Here is a 23688-nt window from a genome sequence, read left to right as displayed (position 1 = left end):
ATATATATATATATATATATATATATATATATATATATATATATATATATATATATATATATATATATATATTGTTAATTTTCAAAACTAGATGTAAATACCAAACAAACAAAAGTGGAATTAATATTTATAAACTTAATTTTAAAAATAATATGTTTATTAAATATGACAATAGTTTTTAAATTTTTATTTAATTTTCAAAATTTAACTAATGATTCAATTATTTTTGAAGAATAATTTCCATATTAAAATTTAAATTAAATAATTTGGATATTAAATTAGGCCTCTAACATATAATAATAATATTTTTAAATTTTTTTTAAATATGACTCTAACAGATCATAAATATATGGCATTTAATATTTTATATAGTTTAAGTTATTGCTAAAAAAGAATTATGACCCTCATGACCATATTTTGTTAAATGGATTTTAAAAGATTGACCTACTTTATATATTATAATTGGAAAATATCTGGTTTTATTTTTTATCCTCATCATTAATGTTGAATATAAAGCCACATACTTTAATTAATAATTAATTATTAAATAAAACCCCACATATTTATTCAATATTGTTATAATATAAAGAGATTGCCATAATAATGTAATATTAGTCTGTAATTTTAAGATTGAAAAAGGTCACTAAATATTTAATAGATTTCAAAAGTTTTTTTTTTTTTTTTTTAATTTTTAATCTTATAGTGTTCAAAAGTTTTGCAAACACCAAAAATGAAACAAAAATAATTATTAGACAAATTTTGATCATAAAATTAAATATTTAAATATTTAAGAACTTAATTAAATTCATTTTACAATGGATAATGTATAGAATTTTAAAAGTAACTTTAGAGTATTACATATCTTCGCTAGCATATATTATCCACTTTAGCTTATTGTATATCGTTGTCAGCCTCATGGTTTTAAGGAATGCTTCGTTTCTCTCTCCAACCGATGTGTGATCTCACAATCCACTCCTTAGAGCCACATCATCTTCGTTAGCACACCACCCCTCTTGGTGACTGACCCTAATACCATTTGTAATGGTCCTAAACTCCCTGCTAGTAGATATTGTTTGCTTTGACTCGTTATGTATCGTTGTCAATCTCCATGTTTTCAAAATACGTCTTTTAATGAGAGGTTTCCACACTATTATAAGGAATATTTTGTTCTCATCTGCAACCAATATTAGATTGGAGTGACTAATAAAAATAATAATAATAATAATATCTATATCTCTCTAGATATATATATTAATCATATCGTATATATATAATTTGTTATTACTATTTTATATGCACCAATAACAAATAATTTTAAATTAACACTAACGACTAATTTTAAAATTTATTGAAATAAAATAATTTTGAGGTTGGTTCATGTAATACTTAGAAATTTCAAAATATTTATTATGATTCCTATATCTTTTTAAATATCGAATTAGGGAAAGTTTGCAAAAATTATATAAATGTTAGATAAAATAAAAACTATTTAAAACTAAAAAAAAAAATATATATATATAATAATATTTTAAATTTATAAAAATAGTATTTTAAACTAAAAATCTGTGGAGGATAAAAACGCAGAAAAACGAGGGACAGAGTGAAGGTATACAGTATACTTGCAGAGCGTAAGTTGCAGGCATTTGAAAAATGCGTTGGGGAAATTATTTATTTATTTATTTATTTATAAAATAAAAAACCCACCAAGAATTTTAAAATGAAATAAAAAAAAAGAAAAAAAAAATGTATTTATATCTTCCCTTCGTCCATTGGCTTCACTTCATTCACTAAACATCCCCAGAAAAGAGAAAAAAGAGTAAAACTCTGCCACCAGAGAAGCTGAGAAGAAAGAGCCTTGAGACAACACTGAACCAAATCCCTTTCCTTCACCTTCACGCCTCCATTAAACCCCCCCTCTCCCTTTCTCTCTCCTCTTTCTCTCTCTTCATCCCTTTCCAGGACAGGGGATCGAGCCAGAAGCAGAGCAATTTATTAAAAACAAGGAGAAACAGAGTCTCTGTTCTTTTGAACTTTGATGGGTTCTTCCAACGAACAAGACGAAGATCATCACGAACGACAACAAAGAAAATGCTTATGGGTTAATGGGCCTGTAATCGTTGGTGCCGGCCCATCAGGATTAGCCGCCGCGGCTTGTCTTTCACAGAATCAAATCCCATCGTTGATTCTAGAGAAATCCGATTGTATCGCTTCTCTCTGGCAATATCGAACGTACGATCGTCTCAAACTTCATCTCCCCAAACACTTCTGCGAGCTTCCTCTCATGGGTTTCCCTCAAAATTTCCCAAAATACCCTTCTAAAGATCAGTTCATTTCATACATGGAGTCCTACGCTTCTCATTTCTCAATCCACCCCCGGTTCAATCAGACCGTTCAATCCGCCGAATTCGACTCGGTTTCTGGCTTTTGGAGAGTCTCCACCCAGGATTCCGACTACATTTCACGGTGGCTCGTCGTCGCCACCGGCGAAAACGCAGAGCCGGTCATTCCGGATATTTCAGGGATTGAGCGGTTTACACGAACCGTGGTTCATACAAGTATGTATAAATCCGGTTCGGAATTTAAAAACCAACGGGTTTTAGTCGTCGGGTGCGGGAATTCCGGTATGGAAGTTAGCTTGGACCTCTGCAGACAAAATGCCATCCCCCACATGGTCGTTAGAAACACAGTAAGTAATTTTTTTTTTAAAATTAAAATAATAATTATGGTTTCGCATTAATTTAATTAATCATTTATTCATTCGTCTCAGGTTCATGTCTTACCTAGAGAAATGTTCAGATTCTCGACGTTTGGTATAGCCATGGGACTACTAAAATGGCTACCATTAAGACTCGTCGATAAGATTCTTCTCTTAATAGCAAACTTAACTCTCGGCAACACAGACCAATTGGGTCTACGTCGACCGAAAACCGGTCCAATTGAGCTCAAAAACGCCACAGGAAAAACCCCGGTTCTCGACGTCGGAGCTCTATCTCAAATCAGATCAGGCAAGATTAAGGTAATCTTAGATTAATTAATGAATTAATCATTTATTATTTTTTATCATAAAGTTTATTTATTTATTTTTGTTTAATAAAGGTGATGGAAGGAATAAAGGAAATTACAAGAAATGGAGCAAAGTTCATTGATGGACAAGAGAAGGAATTTGATTCAATAATTTTGGCAACTGGATACCGAAGCAATGTGCCCAGTTGGCTGAAGGTAAAATAAATAAATAAAATAAATAAATAAATAAATAAATAAAATATTTTAATTATTTTAATTTTAGTTTTTTCTTTTATCTTTTTATGAATCACCCATCACTTTCTAGCTCATTTGGACTCATTCCCAGACTGCATAACCCTACAAACCTATTCTTTTCTCCATGCAAAATAGAATATGTCAGTTGGGTTCCTTTGGTTTTTCTCTACCCTTTTCCAGCTTTTCCCCATATTTATGACGCAATATTACATAATCAATTTAAGATATTTTTATTTAAAAATTATAATTCCGATTGTCCCGACCCAAAAAGTTCGTCTTTGTTGCTTTACTAATCTCCGTGTTTAGCGTTTAAGGTTTAGGGTTTTGTTTGATTTTGCAGATGTGTGATTGTTTCTCGAAAGATGGTATGCCGAAAACCCCGTTTCCTAACGGGTGGAAAGCTGAGAATGGGTTGTACACGGTCGGGTTTACTCGTAGAGGCTTGCTCGGAACTGCGTCGGATGCTATGAAAATCGCTAACGATGTTGCCGAGCAATGGAAGGATGGGAAGAATTGTTGTAATTCATACGTGATATTCCTTAAAGAATCCGAATGTAAATGAAGTTTGTTGTGGGGATTTTTATAATTAGTAGATTATATGGGGGTAATTAGCAATATTATTCTTCCACCTAACCAAAAATATTGTAATTTTTCTCTTTCTTTCTCTTCTTGGGGTTGAGTTGTAAATGTCTCAATTTTGCATGGGGAGGTTTTAATGTCTTGTTATTGTCAATGAATCCTAAGCAAGCTTTGTACAAAAAGGGGGAAAAAAAAACTCAAAATAGAATGTACCTATTTTCATTAGGTCCTCAATAATCTTATTATTGACGATTTTTGTACAATCGAATGACGTTTAAAATCTCGTATACCTGCTTTCCAAGCAGGGTTTGTATAATCGAATGACGACCTGCTTCAGGGTCGTCGAATATAGTTCAAACCCGCTTCAAAGTTGAGTATTTTGTATAATTTGATCTAAGAAATCTCGAGATTAAAATGGGTCGTGTTTCGATCGAGTAAAGATTGAGAGTTAATTTATAATTATTCAGGGAAAGTGTAACAAAAAGCAAATGATTAGAGGGAAAGTGACGTTTTGGGTCATAAGATTTTTGTTCAGCCCTATCCATTTCAACACATCCAGCCTTTTTTGACTGTCCAGATCTAAGAATCCAATAATAAGATCAATAGTTTCAAATTTGGGCAGGTCTTTCTCAAGCCCCATCTCATTTGTTTATATATATATAACCTGTTCCAAGAGAACAATATCTAGTCGTGGTAAACTTGAGCTGTTATAAATGGTATCAAAGTCAGATACAGAGCAGTGTGACAGCTAAGACATTGAGCCCAAAAAGGGTAGATTATGAGATCTCACATTAATTGGAGAGATAAACGAGTGTCAGTGAGAACGCTGTACAGTGGATTGTGAGATCCTACATTGGTTGAAGAAGGGAACGAAACATTGTTTATATTGTTTATAAGAATGTGGAAATCTCTTTTAGCATACGCATTTTAAAAACCTTTGAGTGGAAGTTCATAATATGATATTATATATTAGCGGTAGACTTGAATATACATTTTCCAATCATTTCTCCATAACACGATTTTTTTAAACCCAATTTTTATAAACATGCTTTTACATTATTTGAAACAACGAGCGTTTATATAAAATTTTCAGGCGTGATGTGACAGTCTCTTCAAATAATTAAATAATTTCTCGAACCGAGAAAGACCCATTTAGAAAGGAGTAGGGAGGTAGGTAAGAGGAAGTGGAATGGAGGCAATGATGGATCAATTATAATCAGGGGGGTGGGGAATGGTAAAAAAAAAAAATGGAGAAAAAACTAAAGCGATGGGCCGATGCAATCTCTTCTCTCCTGCGCTGTGCTGCTGCAGCAGCGCCAGCACCAGCACCAGCACCAGCACCAGCACCAGCGCCAGCGCCAGCAGCAGCTCATAGAGAGAGAGCCTCTGGTTTCGCAAATTAGAAAGAAAAGAGATGATAATTGAGACAATGATGGGGCTCTGCGCCACTCTCTTCTCTCTTCCACACAGTTCCCTTTCCCTTTGTACGAACCTCTCAGAAAAACAAAACTCTCTCTCTCTCTCTCTCTCTCTCTCTCTCTCTCTGCCGCCATAAGACAACGTGTGAGCTAAACTCCAATACCCGAGTTAAAATCCATCTCACACGCTTCCAACCACGCCTTACGTGGACAACTACGTCATCATTTTTAAAATATAATATATATTCTTCTTCTGCTGACGTGGTGACGTGATCTTTATTTATTTATTTATTATTATTATTTTATTATTTATCTGGGTTTTGTACAGAAGACGCAGAGGCAGATTTGCATGGTTTTATTGTAACCCTTCCTTCCACTCTTCTTACAATATATTCATTCATAGGCCCTGATTTCATCAATCGCGGTTTGAGCGCGTGGTGGGGTTTTTAGTAGGAGAGTGGGATCACGCGCAGGATTAGAGAGTGGTGGAAGGAAGGGGGGCTGGGGTGAGGGGGCGTATCTATGCACTATATGGTGGAAATTCAAAGTATAAGTTGGCATGACATGGCATGCATTTGTACTGATCAGTCACTGGACACTCCTCTGCTTGCATGCCATCCCTCATGAGAAATTATAATTTTGATACCCTTATCCGACGGTTGTTAGAGATCGGATAAATTTAACAAATACAGACACATTGTGACAGTCCCATTAAATAATTTTATTATTGATCGAGAGGGAGTCGTCCCATATTGGCTGATGGGAATTTCAAAGCAAAGTTACGAGAGCTTATGTTTAAAATGAACAATATCATATCATGTGTAGAGAGTCATGGGTCCTAACTATCGTTCACTTAATAGTGAAACGCCTGAAATGGGGTTTTAGAGTGTAATTCAACCCGTTATTTAGTTTTTTTTTTTTTAAGTATAGTTGAACGAGAATTGACATGTACTCGTTTGGGTGATATGGAAAGGACGAGGGGGGAGTGGTTGAGGGGCATGTGAATTTTGGGAATAGAAGGAAGAAGGGTGTAGGGTGGGGGCCAGTTTAGGAGGGTTAAGAAAAAGGGGCCCACATTGTGATCTCAGTGGTATGTTGCTTTTGGTGGCAGCTTGGCTTAAGCTGACACCATGCGTATTGTTATTCCAAGAGAAAGACCTCTCAATGCCCCTATTCAACGCCTCTTCTCTCTATTATTCCATTTTTTTATTTTTTATTTTTTTAAAAAACCTCGTATTTCTTTTTATGTGTATTTAAATATTATTTATTTATTTCAATCGATCGTTCTAAGTTTCATGATCCGTGTATTAAATAAAAAATACAAAAGTTATTTTTTGAAAATTAAATATCCATTTATTTATTTATTTTATTATTGGTTTTTTAAATGGGAAAGGTTCGGATAATGTCGACTAAGCCCAATGAATCTGAGCCCATCAAATGGGCCGCGTTATTTGGATTCAATTGTAATGGGCCGGTTCAATGCATGGCCCAATGAGTTGGACTAGTTTCATTTGGATTGATGAAATAAAAATAATTAATTTGCATGTCGAGTTTTAGCCTCTGAATTTAAATTCAAATATATTTATTAAAATTTGTGTTTAAATATATATTTGAAAGTAATTCTATTAAATATAAAATATAATTTTACATTTAACAAATTAATTCACTTCTTACAAATATAATACATTAAATACCTACCATACATGAAATTATAGTCCAATAATTACATCGGACCGCATCACTATGTACTAGTCTATAGCCTAGATTTGAAATTTGGATTCAACGCTTAAAAGTAAAGACTATTCCCACGTACCAATACGAATCACTTGTCACTCACATGCATCTCAGAAAGATTCATAAGAGGTCATCGACATATAATTGCTCAAAGTAAAACACGCTTAATCATAGAGTTCTTGTGACTGAGTCGCCAAAAAAAAAAAAACACCTTGTTGGTATGAGTTATGTTTGGATGCGGTCTCGGTTTATTTATATACTCCTTATTTACTTGAGTGGCACACATAGAGTGTAGACTAGTGTTATGGCTGAAATTGGATCATAAGGACATATCCAATTTGAACGGAAAATCAAATGACAAATAAGGAAGAAAACCCGACACATACAAAACCATACCAAAATTAAAAAGGAATCCGTTAATGCTTACTTTTGACTTTTTGAGTCTCGTATCAATTTGTCATTCATTAGACTAATTATTGATCATCGATTTACTTGTCTATTATAATAAGAATCAAGAGACCTCGATTGAATTTCATGGAGATACGATCTTGAATATGATGACAATTTACCATCATACCCTCAGACATAAAAAAAATTTAATTAAATTATAGATTATTTTTTCCTTTTTAATTTTCATTAATTCACTAAAGTTTATCATAAGTCAACTTTAAGCCTCGGTAAAAGTCTTAAATAATAATAATAATAATAAAAAGGTTTAAATCAAAATTTAAAAAACACGTGACTTATTAAAAAAAACACATAAAAGACATGAAAATTAATAATTAAATACCAAAGACAAGGTCAAATTTGGTATTCTGCAATTTCTTAACCAAGGTCAGAGTCAGACCAACCAGCAGTCCTGGACCCATGGAAGCAAAATATTAATTTAAAACAATACACGAGGCAGTTTTACAAATTGAAAAAATATAAAGGGCTATTTGTGCAATTACCACAAAGTCCAAACCCCATTTTGAAAAAAATCAGCAGATTAAGGCAAAGCGAAAGTACGAACTGACCCTTCTTGTTCTGTACCAAGCAGAGCAGAATGAGCCCATAAATCCTTGCGATATACCGAAAATTTGACTGTATTAGAGGGGTAAAACAGTAATTTCAATTATAAAGGCATTATGATATCTGCAAACAACAACTAGTTTCCTTTCATCCGATGTCTACGGATATCGGCAAAATAATTTTTCAGCTCTCTTGAAATAAAATCAAAAAGCTTCCCAACAAAATTTCGTTTCTGGATTGCAGGTATCCATTTCGATCCTTACTTGAAACATATATATATATATATATAATTATAATAATAATACGGGCTTACATTCTATATACTTTGGATGCTGGAATCATTGGCTCTGCTTCTATTCCTTCGCGTAGATTTCCCCTTCTGCAGTTCTTACTAATTTTCTCCTATTTCTGGATTCTTCTGTGGTCTTAGCGAAAAGGGTTCTTGTTTTTCGCTTCTGGGTTTGGTGTTTTTGGCCGAGAAGAGCTCAATACGAGCTCCAGGTGTTTGTTTTTCAAGAAACTAACAGTTTATTTCGATTTAATCCACTCTTCTGGCAGTGTTTTGATTCGTAATCATGTCTCAGACGAACTGGGAAGCTGATAAAATGTAAGTTTCTTGTGTGTTCTTCTTCATATTCCAGCATTTTTCTACTTGGGATTCTGTTATTTTTTTTGTTACTTCACTGGATTTCTTGTCACATCTCGTTTGATTTGGTTTTGGGGTTCTACAATTTGGATTTTATTGTTCTTTCTAGCATTCTAACTTCGACATTTCGACCCTGTTTCTTGAAATTTGCGCGCGAATCTTTGGCATTGGCTTAGTTCATTTTAGGGTTCATGTGTTTCTCTTAGTGACTTGATATCAATTTCACGGGTTGTTCTAGTTCTTTTGCCCCTAACTTGGAATACTGTTGTTGTTGTTGTTCTTGGCGCGCTGCTATGTAACAGGTTAGATGTGTATATTCATGATTATTTGGTGAAAAGAGATTTGAAGGCTACGGCTCAGGCCTTTCAAGCAGAGGGAAAAGTGTCTTCGGACCCTGTTGGTGAGTATTGTTTGATTTGTTTGGTTTAATATGGAGTGGTATTGTACAGTTTGTTCATGTTAGTGATGAGTTTGGAGTTGTGGGGTTGCAGCTATTGATGCACCGGGAGGGTTTTTGTTCGAGTGGTGGTCGGTATTCTGGGATATATTCATTGCCAGGACTAACGAAAAGCACTCCGATGTTGCTGCATCGTATATCGAGGTTTGTTGAATATGTTGTTTCTGCATTTGATGTTAATCTTTGAGTCGTTAGGATTGAGTCTGCCATTATTGTCTTGATCATTGGTGGCCTCATCTGGCTTGACTTCGTTAGAGTCCTCGAACAAAGTACCCTTGTTCGACACTTGAGTCACTTTTGACTATACCTTCGAGGCTCACAACTTCTTTGTTCGACATTTGAGGATTCGATTAACATGACTAAGTTAAGGGTATGGCTCTGATACCCATGTCAGGAATCACAACTCTCCACAATGGTATGATATTGTCCACTTTGAGCATAAGCTCTCATGTCTTTGCTTTGGGTTTCCTAAAAGGCATCGTACCAATGGAGATGTATTCCTTATTTATAAACTCATGATCGTTCTCTAAATTAGTCAATGTGGGACTCCCTCCCAATCATCCTCAACATCATTTGCATAAGGGAGCATTAAAGTAACTCTCAAATGCAAGCAAATTATCGTTTTTTGATGACCAACCCTTTATTCCTAAATCCTTTCCCGATATGATTTTAAAGAATTTGATATGGAAAGATGTAAAATGCGGAAAAACTAGAGTGTGTGTGTTTTGGAACGTGTGGATTTTTTTTTCTTTTCTTATGAACTTGTGAGATCTAACATCAGTTGGGTAAGAGAAGCATTCCTTATAAGGGTGTGAAAACCTCTCCCTAGTGGACGCGTTTTAAAAACCTTGAGGGGAAGTCCGAATGGGAAAGCCCAAAGAGGACAATATTGGCTAATGGTGGGCTTGAGCTGTTGCAAATGGTATTAGAGCCAGACACCAGGTGATGTGCCAGCGAGGAGGTTGAGAACCGAATGGGGGTAGACACGAGGCAGTGTGCCAGCAAGGACACTGGGCTCCAAAGGGGGGTGGATTGTGAGATCCCATATTAGTTGGGGAGGAAAACGAAACATTCTTTATAAGGGTATGGAAACCTCTCTCTAGCAGACGCGTTTTAAAAACCTTGAGGGGAAGCTCGATAGGGAAACCCAAAGGGGGCAATATCTACTAGCGGTGCCATTACAAATGGTATCAGAGCCAGACACCAAATGATGTGCCAACAAGGAGCCTGAGCCCCGAAGGGGTGTAGACACGAGGCGGTGTGCCAGCAAGGACGCTGGGCCCCAAAGGGGGGTGGATTGTGAGATCGCATATAAGTTGGAGAGGAGAATGAAACATTATTTATAAGGGTGTGGAAACCTCTCCCTAACACACAGACGCATTTTAAAAACCTTGAGAGGAAGCTTGAAAGAGAAAGCCCAAAGAGGACAATATCTACTACCGAACTTCTCTAGCGAAATGGACCTAGCTGTTGTATATGTTTTATTTCAATTGTTGGTGACCCTGAATTTGAAATCTTTATAGATGCAATTTATCGAGGATGTCCTAAAACAATCTCGAGTTATTTGAGACTAAAAAAGCCATTAAAATGTGCCCTCAAGACATTAATTTTCGTGCAAAAGAAACTCATGGTCTATTACTTTCTAGACGCAATTAATAAAAGCAAGAGAGCAGCAACAGCATCAACAACACCAGCAACAGCAGCAGCAGCAGCAACCGCAGGCACAACAACAGCAACCACAACATATGCAGATGCTTCTGATGCAGAGACATGCCCAGCAGCAACAGCAGCAACAGCAGCAACAACAGCAGCAGCAACAACAGCAGCAGCAACAGCAGTCGCAGCAGCAGCAGCAGCAGCAAACGCAGCAACAGCAACAGCCACGAAGAGATGGAGCTCAACTCTTAAATGGATCTTCAAATGGTTTCGTTGGAAATGATCCACTTATGCGCCAGAATCCTGGATCCGTAAATGCATTAGCTACAAAAATGTACGAGGATCGATTAAAACTACCCCTTCAGAGGGATTCTCTAGACGAGGCGGCTATGAAAGTAGGTATACTGGTTAGGCTTTTCGACCCGCATACGTTCTTATTACTTTTTTAAATTCTTCTTCTGTCATCTTGCAGCAAAGATATGGGGAAAATGTTGGGCAGCTGTTGGACCCGAATCATGCTTCAATTCTGAAGTCAGCTGCAGCAACCAGCCAGTCCTCAGGGTGCATTTCTCGTATATATTGTTACTAAACTTGTCATGCACTATCGAAGAACGTTGTATTGGATGCCAATGTGCTACCTTACTTGCGTTATTGTTCTAATTACAGGCAAGTGTTACACAGTACAGCCGGGGGAATGTCTCCTCAAGTTCAGTCTAGGAGCCAGCAATTGGCAGGTTCCGCACCGGTATGGTAATACTGTTATGTTCATCCCATAATACATTCTTTCCCTTTTCCCTAAATTCCCTTTTTTTCCTAAAAAACTTTTAGATGCAGGATATAAAGAGTGAGATCAACGCAGGTTTGAATCCTAGAGCTGCCGGTCCGGAGGGATCATTGATGGGCATTCCTGGTACTGCTAAATTATTGATGTTTTGAGACGTCACGTGGCATTATATTTTGATTTGAACTCTCAAACCGTGTTTAAATCACTCAATCTTCGTTTACTAGATCAAGGACGTGTCTCACATGTTAAATGAAAATATCTTTCAGGATCAAATCATGGTGGCAATAATTTGACCTTAAAGGGATGGCCTCTAACTGTAGGTTTTTAATGACTGGTTCTCTTCATTTCTGTAATAAAATTTCATTGTAAAATGTACAGATCCAAGTCGATGTGATTTTTTTTTCATTCGATCTTTCCGTTTCTTTTGCAGGGGCTAGAGCAGCTCCGTTCCGGGATCCTTCAGCAACAAAAATCTTTCATACAGGCACCTCAGCAATTTCCTCAGCTTCAGATGTTGACACCGCAACACCAACAACTCATGCTCGCACAGCAGAATTTAACGTCACCTTCTGTTAACGACGATGGTAGAAGATTGAGAATGCTTTTGAACAGTCGAATTTCTAAAGACGGGCTTTCAAATTCTGTTGGTGATGTTGTTCCAAATGTTGGATCTCCTCTTCAAGCTGGCAGTCCACTTTTGCAACGTGGAGACAACACGGAGATGATGCTTAAGGTGTTAACGTTTTTTATGGATGGTTTCGGTTTTTGTACTTATGCTTGGATATTATATTTTTGAGCACACTATGGATTCTGTGGACCATGGTCCAGTTTTCTAAGCATGTCTTGTTTTCCTTAGATAAAAATAGCTCAATTACAGCACCAACAACAGCACCAGCAAAATAATAGTCAGCAACAGCAGCAGCAGCAGCAACTTCAGCAGCACGCTCTTTCTAATCCACAATCGCAGAGCTCAAACCACAATTTGCATCAGCAAGAAAAAATCGGGGGTGCTGGCAGTGTCACGATGGATGGTAGCATGTCGAACTCATTTCGCGGAAATGATCAGGTTTAATAGAACGTTCCAAGTACAAAAGAATGTTTCCTGTGTTTCTTGGTAAGCTTTTAAATGTTTAATTTTTTGACGTTTCATTTCAGGTTTCAAAAAATCAGACCGGGAGAAAGAGGAAGCAGCCAGTATCATCTTCGGGTCCAGCAAATAGCTCAGGGACAGCGAATACAGCAGGGCCGTCCCCAAGTTCCGCTCCTTCAACGCCCTCAACTCATACACCTGGAGATGCAATCTCAATGCCTGCTTTGCCTCACAGTGGTAGTTCATCTAAACCTTTGATTATGTTCAGCAGTGATGGTACTGGAACTTTTACATCTCCCTCAAATCAGTTGGTAGGTGGAGCTTGGTAGTTGTTTCTATGAAAGGAATTATAAATAATTCCTTCTGCACTTGCTCATTGGCATTCCATTTTGGCAGTGGGATGATAAAGAACTTGAATTGCAGGCTGATATGGATCGCTTCGTGGAGGACGGGTCTCTTGATGATAATGTCGAGTCTTTTTTATCCCATGATGATACGGACCCGAGAGATCCTGTAGGCCGCTGTATGGATGGCAGCACAGGTGCACTAAATGCTATACTTTTTCTTTCTATTTGTTCTTCTGCTAGGATGGGTGATATCCCACATTGGTTGGAGAGGAGAACGAAACGCCATTTATAAGGGTGTAGAAACCTTTTTTTAGCGGACACGTTTTAAAAACCTTGAGGGTAAGCCCAAAAGGGAAAACCCAAAGAGGACAATATTGGCTAGCGGTGGGCCTGGGCCGTTACAAATGGTATCAGAGCCAGACACAGGGCGATGTGCCAACGAGGAAGCTGTTCCCCAAAGGGGGTAGATAAGAGGCGGTGTGCCAGTAAGGACGTGGGCCCCAAAGGAGGTGGATTTGGTGGGGGTTCCACATCGATTGGAGAAAAGAACGAGTGCCAGTAAGGATGCTAGCCCTAAAGGGGGGTGGATTGAGATATCCCATATTGGTTGGGGAGGAACACCTTTTATAAGAGTGTGGAAACCTTTCCGGGGGGTGGATTATGATATCCCACATTGGTTGGGGAGGAGAACGAAACACCTTTTACAAGAGTGTGGAAACCTTTCCTTAGTAGATGCATTTTAAAAACCTTGAGGGTAAACCAAAAGGAAAAGCCCAAAGAGGACAATATCTACTAGCAGCGGATTTGGGCCATTACAATAGGTCTCTTGAAAATTGTTTTTAGGCTTGATCTGCTATTCTGTATGTTATCTTTAAGGAATGAATTGAACCTTCAGGATTCACGTTTACTGAGGTGAATTCTGTTCGAGCAAGCTCGAGCAAAGTCACCTCTTGCCACTTTTCATCTGATGGAAAATTGCTTGCTAGTGGCGGCCACGATAAAAAGGTGAGAATCCAATGTCGATGAGACCGTATTATAAATCAAGAACGTTAAATTTTGAAATAGTGCATGTAAGATTGCGAAATCCTGTTCTTGGTTGCAGCATTGGTCATTGCCTGGATGTATTTGACAGTTTTTTTCCCTGGGGGTTTATGATGATGGTTGTGCAGGCTGTATTATGGTACACGGAAAATTTGAAGCCGAAAACTTCACTTGAAGAACATGGTTCTATGATCACTGATGTTCGTTTCAGTCCTAGCATGCCCCGTCTAGCTACATCTTCATTTGACCGAACTGTCCGGGTTTGGGATGCCGACAATGTTAGTTTCTATATCTTTGATTTAACTTGAATCTTTTTTTCCTTAATTACGGTTCTTGCATCGTACCAGTAACCTAGATAACCTCAACAAGATTTACGGGACGTTCACTGATTTAACTCGAATCTTTATTCCTTAATTACTGTTCTTGCATCTATGCCATACACTGATTTATAGAATATGTTGCTGTATCTCAATCCATACTTCAACCTGCAGCGATGTTATTCTCTACGTAGCTTTACGGGACATTCGACTTCTGTTATGTCTTTGGACTTCCATCCAAAGAAGGATGACCTTATCGGCTCTTGCGATGGCGACGGTGAAATTCGATACTGGAATATCACTAATGGCAGTTGTGCAGCAGTATTCAAGGTATCATAGCTTTTCTCTATGCTCGTTTTTTGTCGAGGTTTGAAAGGTGGTAGCTATTTGTATATAGGCTTTGTACATAGGTTCTAAATCACTTGTGTAAATTAGGGTGGTACAGGCCAGCTGAGATTTCAACCTCGTCTTGGACGGTACTTGGGTGCGGCTGTAGATAATGTCGTGTCCATTTTTGATGTCGAGACACAAGCGCGGCTGCATACATTACAGGTTGGTTTATCTCTGAAATGGTTGTTGGGTTATGGAGTCAGCGGCTTCTTTATAGCTTACTCAATTGTTATACATACTTAAACTATATGTGGTAAATGGTTATCTGATAAAGCTATATATATTAAACTCAGTATATACCCATGCCTTCTTTGTATTCTCTCTTAGTTACATACGTGAAGTCGTCAATATAAACTTTTAGCCAATATTCCTCTTTGCATTTTCTCTCCTGTTCTTTGTGTTCATCTAGATCGAGTGTGTACGTTGTTGTGCGATCCTAACAGTGGTATCACCTGCCAAAGAAATGTCGTATGCTATTCCTCATTGATGTGCTACTATTCATCGAATTGACTTACCTGAACGTGTGCTTCCAAGTATAGGGCCATACGAAAACGATTAATTCTCTTTGTTGGGATCCTTCTGGAGAGTTTCTGGCATCCGTTAGTGAGGATTCCGTTCGAGTATGGTCGCTTGCTTCCGGGAGCGAGGGCGAATCCATTCACGAGTTGAGCATTAACGGCAATAAGTTCCACTCTTGCGTTTTCCATCCCACCTTTTCTACTTTACTGGTCATTGGATGTTATCAGGCAAGTCCTCTTCTCTAAACACGTTTTCTTGTAGACAATGTGAACGTCATTGTTGGTTATTCGCTCCTCACCTCCGTTTTTGTCTCGACTGTTGCAGTCATTAGAGTTTTGGAACACGAGCGAGAACAAGACGATGACACTGTCAGCTCATGAAGGTCTAATATCTGCCTTAGCAGTGTCCACCGCGTCGGGTCTAGTTGCTTCGGCCAGCCACGATAAGTTCATCAAGCTATGGAAGTAGAACAAAGAACACACACAGAAAAACAGTGACAAAAGGTAACTCACACTACTTGAATGGAAAGCCAAGGAAGTGGTCTGGTTCTGGTTTGTTTTGGTCCATAGCTTTGTGTTCTGTTCTTAGACTTTTAACTCTTTTTGTCTTCTTTTTTAAAGTATCAAACTTGAGCTGCATATCAGTATGACCCCAAATTCTGACAAAACTATGCCTGTAATTGGTGTACTCAATCCTGGTAGAATGTATACTATTACTCTTCCCTTTGCCTTCTGCTCTTATGCCTTTTGTTTTACCTTCAAATCCAAAAGAAATAGTGCCATGAAATGCCCACCAACGTACTTACTGACACACTGCTAGTAGATATTGTCCTCTTTAAGCTTTCCTTTTCGGGTTTTCTCTTAAGGTTTTAAAACGCGTCTACTAGAGGAAGGTTTCCACTCTTATAAATGGTGTTTTGTTCTCCTCTCTAACCAATGTGGGATATCACAATCCACCTCCCTTTCGGGTCCAGCGTCCTTGCTGGCACTCTTTCTTTCTTTCAATTGATGTGGGACCGCCACCAAATCCACCCCTCTTCGGGGCCTAGTGGCTTTACTGGCACATCGTCCGGTGTCTGGCTCTAATACCATTTGTAACGGCCAATTGATGTGGGACTGGGACATCACAATTGATGTCCTACACTCAAGAACAGTATGGCTTAAAGTTAGTACCTCTAAACCCACCATTTTAATCTCTTTTTCTTGTTGACCCATCTCCCAAATTCACTTGTTTTAATGATTCGAATCATTGGTCTCTTGATTGGATTCTCTGGAGTGATGTTATATGTCTTAACCAGTGGAATGGTATAAATCTGCATCAAGGTGACAGTTTCTCTCGTTATATGAATACTGAAAAATCAATTTGAACATAACTTAACTGGTTAAGACATAAAGGGTAAGAACGATTATTTACATTTTCTTTTATGCATAAAGGGTTGAAAAAAAGAAAGAAAGATTTGAATCATTGTTATGTTATAATATTATTTCCAACGGTTACGGATGTTTTAGTACATAATATATGACTTGAATTAGGATCAATTAAATATTAATTAAGTTTTATAAGATGGAAAGAAAAGATTCCAAATCATTTTTTGAAATTAAATTTCTTTTTCATTTATTTATTTGGGATTATTTGAAATAATGTATTATATTTAAAATAATTTTTTAAATATAAATTAAAAAATACGGTTAAGAACGTGATTATATATTTATATTTATAACGAGAATTGAATGGTTGAATTAAAAAAAAAAAATGATTAATCAAATAAAATTGATCAGAGCACTTAATTCTTAAATGGGCCGAAATGGCCCAAAATTCAATCGCGGCCCAGCTTACAGTCATGGTGTTCCGATCCATAGCTTTTCCCGCCTCACTTTGTCCGGAAGGCCTCAGCGCGGAGATGTACGGGAAGAAGCGGTTTCTCTTCTAAGCAATTCATTGAAAATTAGCTGCTAATCGGAGTTACGTTTCCCGGCGATGTCGAACCTTTTGCTGTTCGATCGGTTTCGTCAATGCTCGGAATTTCATGATTTCTTCATCGCATAAGCTGGGTTCCGGCATTTTCTGGTGCATCAGACCATAACAGGTGTGGATAATCAATTTGATGTCGCCGCTCTTCCTTTCCATGAAAAAAGAGAGAGAAGAAGCATTTTGATAAGTTTCTCGAATAAGAAGCTAAGTGTTAGCATCCATTTTACACAATTGAAATAAGTTTCAGATTGATCTGAGGATGACTTCCTTATGATTGTAATACATGTATAATTGCAGCGTCGTCTTGCGAGCAAGAGCTTTGGACTCTGAGATCTTATTTTCCTTTAAGCAGTGGAGCGCCATCCGCATAGATCCATGTAATCTTTGTATGATATCAGTTGTGATGGTTAGGTTAGGTAAATAATTATGATGTGTTTTTAGTTTGTTGTCTGATTTCATACCGCTGTTGTGCTCATTTACTGAAAATTGTAGAGTACTTGCAATGAGCGCTTGATTGAGGAAAGCGAGTTACGGCCAGTGTGGTGGATTTTGACAATGGAGCTTCAATCGAGTTACTAGAGGAGGAGAACTTGGATGAACTGGTCAGTGTTCTTCTTCTTTTTCTTTTTGGTTTTTCAATTTACTTTTAAGTTTATGTTAGGATCTATCATGGCGTTAGTTCACATCTCAGAGTTCTGTTAAGATCACCAGAAAATTTGTTATAGAATATAATTTATCTAACATAATCATCAGAGCATCATTCTCTTCGGGACAAAATCACCTGATGAACTTCTTTTTCTTGTTGAATAGTATTTGCCTTCCTGTATTTCAGTCCTTGTAATTTTCTGAAATGCCCCGCTATACAATTTTTAACTGGTTTTCTGTTCCTCCTAGAGGGCTGATGGTTTTTTCTATTTTCTCTGTTTTAATTGAAGAGTGGTCGTGACTGCAGGACCATCTCTTGGAAAAATAGCTTGAACATTTTCAGGGTTCTTGAAGTATATTTCTCCATTTAAATCAGCACAACATTTTTTTAGTACCAATCTAGGTAATTCTTCTTTTTGTTCCTCTCTCTGTTCAGAACGGGTCATATAGTAGCAAGTATATAGCTCTTGTTTTCAAAATATTTGTACCTGGAATGGAACAGCATTCAGTTTAGATTATTGCACATCCATATCTTTTTATTTGCATATGGTGTCTCTTATCAACAATTTACCTCGTTGGCTTGACTAGTGTAAAATTTTAAAATTCTGTGATGGAGGCACGGGCAAGGTTTTATTTGCAGCAGAATGGAATTTTATGTTTAATTAAACATATGTCAGAAATTGATACTACAAGGGGTTTGGTTTGAAATTGCGGTCGTTTAGAAAGGTTCCTTTTGATTTGTATGAGGATTATTGGGAGTGAAGAATTGTGAGTCTCGAAGGTGTAGTCAAAAGTGACTAAACTTTCGAACAGAGGGTGTACTTTATTTGAGGGCTCCAGAGAAAGGAATCGAGCCTCGATTAAGGTAGGCTATTCGAGAGCTCCATAAGCCTCAGGAGAGGCTTATTAGTGTACTTTGTTTGAGGGGAGGATTGTTGAGGATTGTTTGGAGTGAGTCCCACATTGGTTAATTTAGTGGAAGATCATGGGTTTATAAGTGAGAAATACTATCTCCATTGGTATGAGGCCTTTTGGGGAAGCCCAAAACAAAACCATGAGAGCTTATGCACAAAGTGGACAATATCATACCATTGTGGAGATCCGTGATTCCTAACAAAATATATATATATATATATAAAACCCATCTTATTGTGTTTCTGATAGATGGAAATATGCAATTTATTGTTGAGGATTGTTGGTGGGTAGTCTCATATCGGCTGATTAAGGGGATGATCATGGATTTATAAGCAAGGAATACATCTTCATTGGTACGAGACCTTTTGGGAAAATCAAAAGCAAAACCACGAGAGATTATACCCAAAATGGACAATATCATATCATTGTGGGGAGTTGTGGTTGCTAACCCTCATCTTTTTGTTTCTGGCTAGAAATTGTAGTCATTAGGAAGGTTCCTTTTCATCTGTATTCTACCTAGTAATTTTTAATTGCATAATCACCTATATATATGTACAACTTATATTTTGTGTGTTTCTGTTAAACGGAAACATTTTGTTCTATTATCTGTTTGGTTTCAAATGCCCCTTGGTTTGTTTCAGGATCTTGGAAAGCAGGTACCTGAATTCCTATCTATTTATAATGTGAAGCGTATGAAGCTGCAAGATGAGATTATTGAGGTGGAAGGAAGATTGATAGGAGATCATGATAACTCAAGCTTCTCAGATAGCTTAGATACTTTGATTGGTGAATCTCAGAAGAAATTGAATTCAGTGAAGAAGGTAAACCTTTTTTATACCCAAAGCATTTTTCTATTGTGTTCTCCTTTTTACGCTGAAGATTTCAAAATTAAGGCTTGAAGCCATTCCATGTCATGATTGATATCAAAGTAGAAAATTATCTCACTCATCACTCATCACTCCAAGCCCCAATCCCGTCCACCGTATATTGTCCTCTCTAAGTTTTCCCTTTCAAAATTTCCCTCGAGATTTTTAAAACACATTTGATAGGGAGAGATTTCCACACCCCTATAAAAACTGCTTCGTTTCTCTCCCCAATCGTTGTAGGAACTCACAATCCAACTCCTTCAGGGCCCAGCATCTTTGCTGGCACTCGTTTCCCTCTCCAATCGATGTAGGACCTCAAAATCCACCCCCTTCAGGGCCCAGCGTCCTCGTTGGCTGCATATTTCTCCCCAACCAATATGGGATCTCATACCTCATTGGATCTACATTATCTTTTATATGGTAGGCACTTGCTTCTAGACTGAGGGACATGTTAGCATTAAAGAGGCTTCTTGATGACGTGCCAACCCAAACTGAACTCATCCGGTTTGTTGTTTTCTTATTAGCCTTCCTGTTTTCCTTCCTAAAATGATAATTCTTGTCCATTGCATGATTGCTTCGTCATCATTTTTTCTTGTTCTCACTTTTTCTCCGTGATTATTTGTCTTCTTGAGGCTTTTTTTTTTTCCAAAGTTCTCCTTGAAGATGTTTAAAATGCGTCACTAGGTTTCCAAATCTTTATAAACAATGTTTGGTTCTCTTCTCCAACCAATGTAGGATCTCACAATCTACCTCCATTGGGGACCAGCGTCTTCGCTTGCACATCACCCAGTGTTTGGCTATGATACAATTTGTAACGGTCCAAGCCCACCGCTAGCAGATATTGTCTTTTTTAGATTTTTCCTTTTGGGCTTCCACTCAAAGTTTCTAAAACACGTCAATTAGAAAGAAGTTTTCACTCTTATAAAGAATGTTTTGTTCTTCTCTCCAACCGATATGAGATTTCACATAATTTGAATTTTTTAGTTGTCCAACCGATATATACCAGTTATCCTGATACTATGTTTAAAAGGGTAGGACCTCTGTCTAATGAAGTTTTTGTGTGTCCTTTTTCAAGCACTTAACTTCATTTTGGAAAACCTTTAGGTCCTGACGAAGAAAATTAAATAGAGGATAATAAGGGCTTAATATGAAAAGACTATTTAACCAGTTAAAGGAGTGAGGGATGGAACCTCTGCCTTAGAAAGGGTAATAAATGTCTAATCTTTAGCAGTATACTCAAATGTGAAAGTATAGAGACTAAACTATTATTTTCGGTATCTGATGTAAAAATTTGAGTTATAAACCTTCCACTCCATTTTAGCTTTGTTTTTGTTTCATTTGTATGTGGCCCTCGGAAAGAGAATTTTTTTTTTTTTTTTTTTTTTTTTTCCAGTTTAGATATCTCAACAAACTTATATGGAGATTTCTTAGCTCGTGAATAATCTCTCAAATACTAATGCTATGTTGTAAGATGCTCGTTTTTTTCTTTCCGTTATCGATTCTTTTGATAGAATTTGCAAATCAAATCGTAAACAAGTTAGGTTTCCAAACTATTACATAGCTGTGTGATCATCAAACTTGAGAATCAATTAAAAACAAACCCTTATAAATTTAACTAATTATTTGGAAACCCTTTTGAAAATGAGGACAAAAGGGGTTTGAGTCATCATATTTTGATGGTAGAAAGTCCCTCCCCATTGTTTTTGGCCTTCATGGTGAAATATTCTTCCACACTCACACAGCGATAGAGAGGAGCTTGTGGTGATTCACTCAATGGCTTGCAATGAGGTGAAATATATAAATAAGGTGGTGGATAATAGAAATATGCCAATGAAAATCTATGCACCTTCTTCCCTTGTATCGTAACCCGATGAAGAATGCTCGGAAATCGCCCGTTCGACATAATGTGGAGAAGATCACCAACGTTGACAACGAAAGAACCTCTCATCGGAGACAACGGAACCCAGCTTGCTCTGTCTTTGAAGATTTGGAGGCCGTCATTGCATACCTGGTGAACGATGGTGAAGAGGGAGGTGTCGGTGTGGGCGGCAAGGCCCATGACTTGGTCTGGATCAGGGCACGGTGGATACGAGTTCAATTGGAGGGCGGTGTAGGACTTACCCGAGTCGCCCGTTGAAGACAACAGCTTCATTGTCTCTTCCTCGGAGATGTCAAGAAACTTGAAGATTAACCTTATTAACCTATCTGATAAGCCCTTCATTTGGCTTTGATACTCTTCCATTACATCACTTCGAAAGCAAAAAAAAAGTAACAACCAATGAGTAGGATAAAAATGCTTATGGAACCAACGTATATTTATTCTTCCTTTAAATAAAAATAAACTGATAAAAAATAATATGAGTTTCTATAATTAAAATCTAAATAGATTTAAACCATTAACGGTTTAAGTTAAATTATCATTAGATTTTTGTGATAAACAATACCGAGAGTGATGAAAGAGAGTTTCTCTTCTATACGAGTATTCAAAAAGATATTTTAATCTCAAATTTAGTTTAAACTACGAAAATATTTTAACGGGTAAGTGGTAAATCTTAATTGTAGACGTGCATGAAAGTGCATGGATTTACCAAAACCGTTTAGAGTCAGATGGCCAAAGCTTCTTAGCATCATTAGCAGGAGAACCCAAGATGGTGAATCCTTCATGCCACATGCATTTCGGATGATACTTCGATATTACGGCCGTGCCGTAGCCAGTGACACGGTCAGCAGACCGTAATGCCTTCATCTTCTCTTTCGCCGGTAGAGTGAACAGACGTCGAGCCTCCTCCTCCATTTCAGCTATTAGGGTTTTGGAGATACCATGGTTAGTCAACTGAAACATTCCCCATTGCTCACAGGCCCTCCCTAGGAGCTCCGATGCCCCGTCATCGAGAAGATCAATGAATGGAAGCGAAATCTTTTCGTCCAAGTCGATGACCGACGATAACTCTTCGGAGTCCGGCCACAAGTGAGATTCAGGGACGGTTTGAACTGAATTGAAGTCGAGAGGAAGAAATTCTTGATCTGCCATAGCTGCATAAATTCAAAGCAATTTTCTTTTGCTGATATTTAAAATACTAACATTTTCTTAGTACAAACAACTTGCAAAGAAATCCATTTATGGGAAGTAACCGAGAGAATATTAACTTTAATATTATAATATTTTAAATGATAGTTTACCATATTTATCATATTTAATATTTTATTATAAGGTAAATACTTAGATATTTACCTTGTTACGTTACGAGAGGTATCTTTAGAAGTATTTTTCTATATATTATATTATTCTTTCCATTTATTACTATTTTCATATCCTTAATAATTTATTTGATTATAAATAAAAAAACTCTCACATACCATTTAAATGTGGTGGATTAAACACACATTTTCAAATATGGCATATATGAGAATCGTGATGGAGAGGAAATTAATGTTAGTATATCATAAGAATAAAATTATAAGTTACTTACTTTATTTAATGGGTATTTATCCTTTAAATTAAATTATAAGTCTGGTCTTTCAACTTTAAAAATTATTTAAAGAATTCTTAAATTTAAGAACTGTCAAATAGTTTCGTGCACTTTAAATTTTGTGTATAATAAAGGGTGTAATGTATGATCTGAGTTGGAAAAATCATTTGGACCAACCTGAAACTTCTAGTTCATTGGGTTGGTGATCTAAACAACTTGAATATAGTTCATAAACAAATCTCAACCATCTATTTTCAAGTTGTATTGAGTTGGGTTTTTGGGTTGTTTTTTTATTTATTTATCTATTTATTCACCATAAACATGTTACGTTAATAACTAAAATCTTATGAAATTCAAATATTAAACATTCACACGTCACAATGCATCACTAACCGTAGTTATAAACGTGAAATAGTATTATTTTTCATAATAATTTTAAAAGTATGGTCGAGTTGAACAGTAACCCTATTTTTTAGTTCGTCATGTTGACTTGACCAAAAATAAGTCAACCTCCTATCTGAATTTTTCGATTTTCCTAAAGTTCAATAAAAAAAAAAAAAAAAAAAAAAAAAAT

General features: G+C 36.9%; 3 protein-coding genes across 6 annotated transcripts; 2 read left to right on the top strand and 1 right to left on the bottom strand.

Annotated features, from left to right (window-relative positions):
* The first annotated feature begins 1805 nt into the window (after positions 1-1805).
* LOC111496231 (probable indole-3-pyruvate monooxygenase YUCCA4) lies at positions 1806-4019 on the top strand. Its single transcript, XM_023146603.1, has 4 exons — positions 1806-2686; positions 2768-3016; positions 3097-3219; positions 3599-4019. The coding sequence occupies exons 1-4, from the start codon at positions 2036-2038 to the stop codon at positions 3818-3820; spliced, it is 1245 nt and encodes a 414-aa protein (XP_023002371.1). The 5' UTR covers positions 1806-2035; the 3' UTR covers positions 3821-4019.
* Positions 4020-8153: 4134 nt separating this feature from the next.
* Positions 8154-15980, top strand: LOC111496139 (transcriptional corepressor LEUNIG-like). Of its 4 annotated transcripts, none has more exons than XM_023146450.1 (19): positions 8154-8243; positions 8559-8607; positions 8949-9046; positions 9138-9247; positions 10750-11154; positions 11232-11320; positions 11426-11504; positions 11594-11669; positions 11810-11859; positions 11974-12276; positions 12400-12609; positions 12699-12944; positions 13057-13174; positions 13876-13985; positions 14150-14299; positions 14513-14668; positions 14774-14890; positions 15268-15474; positions 15572-15980. In XM_023146450.1, the coding sequence occupies exons 2-19, from the start codon at positions 8576-8578 to the stop codon at positions 15713-15715; spliced, it is 2700 nt and encodes an 899-aa protein (XP_023002218.1). In that variant the 5' UTR covers positions 8154-8243; positions 8559-8575; the 3' UTR covers positions 15716-15980. The 4 variants fall into 4 exon arrangements, with proteins under 4 accessions (XP_023002218.1, XP_023002216.1, XP_023002217.1 ...); XM_023146448.1 differs by having other exon boundaries at positions 13030-13174; XM_023146449.1 differs by having other exon boundaries at positions 11588-11669.
* A 5059-nt stretch (positions 15981-21039) lies between these two features.
* Positions 21040-22675, bottom strand: LOC111496619 (gibberellin 3-beta-dioxygenase 1-like). Its single transcript, XM_023147114.1, has 2 exons — positions 22233-22675; positions 21040-21893 (listed from the first exon to the last, which is right to left on the bottom strand). Exons 1-2 carry the CDS (start codon positions 22673-22675, stop codon positions 21311-21313), a joined length of 1026 nt encoding a protein of 341 aa, XP_023002882.1. The 3' UTR covers positions 21040-21310.
* Between the last annotated feature and the right edge of the window lie 1013 nt (positions 22676-23688).

This window comes from Cucurbita maxima, unplaced genomic scaffold, assembly GCF_002738345.1.
Source record: "Cucurbita maxima cultivar Rimu unplaced genomic scaffold, Cmax_1.0 Cma_Scf00022, whole genome shotgun sequence".
Classification (NCBI taxonomy): Eukaryota; Viridiplantae; Streptophyta; class Magnoliopsida; order Cucurbitales; family Cucurbitaceae; genus Cucurbita; species Cucurbita maxima.
Note: the sequence above shows the minus strand (reverse complement) of the source record. Positions and strands in the feature narration are given on the sequence as shown.

Excerpts from the sequence above, each read along its gene's own strand:
- LOC111496231 (XM_023146603.1), top strand. The coding sequence starts at position 2,036 with ATGGGTTCTTCCAACGAACAAGACGAAGATCATCACGAACGACAACAA. Across the intron at positions 2,687-2,767 it reads ACATGGTCGTTAGAAACACA|GTTCATGTCTTACCTAGAGA; the intron begins GTAAGTAATTTT and ends CATTCGTCTCAG. Across the intron at positions 3,220-3,598 it reads ATGTGCCCAGTTGGCTGAAG|ATGTGTGATTGTTTCTCGAA; the intron begins GTAAAATAAATA and ends TTGATTTTGCAG.
- LOC111496139 (XM_023146447.1), top strand. The coding sequence starts at position 8,576 with ATGTCTCAGACGAACTGGGAAGCTGATAAAAT. Across the intron at positions 8,608-8,948 it reads AACTGGGAAGCTGATAAAAT|GTTAGATGTGTATATTCATG; the intron begins GTAAGTTTCTTG and ends GCTATGTAACAG. Across the intron at positions 11,670-11,809 it reads ATCATTGATGGGCATTCCTG|GATCAAATCATGGTGGCAAT; the intron begins GTACTGCTAAAT and ends AATATCTTTCAG.
- LOC111496619 (XM_023147114.1), bottom strand. The coding sequence starts at position 22,675 with ATGGCAGATCAAGAATTTCTTCCTCTCGACTTCAATTCAGTTCAAACC. Across the intron at positions 21,894-22,232 it reads TCTGACTCTAAACGGTTTTG|TGATGTAATGGAAGAGTATC; the intron begins GTAAATCCATGC and ends TTGCTTTCGAAG.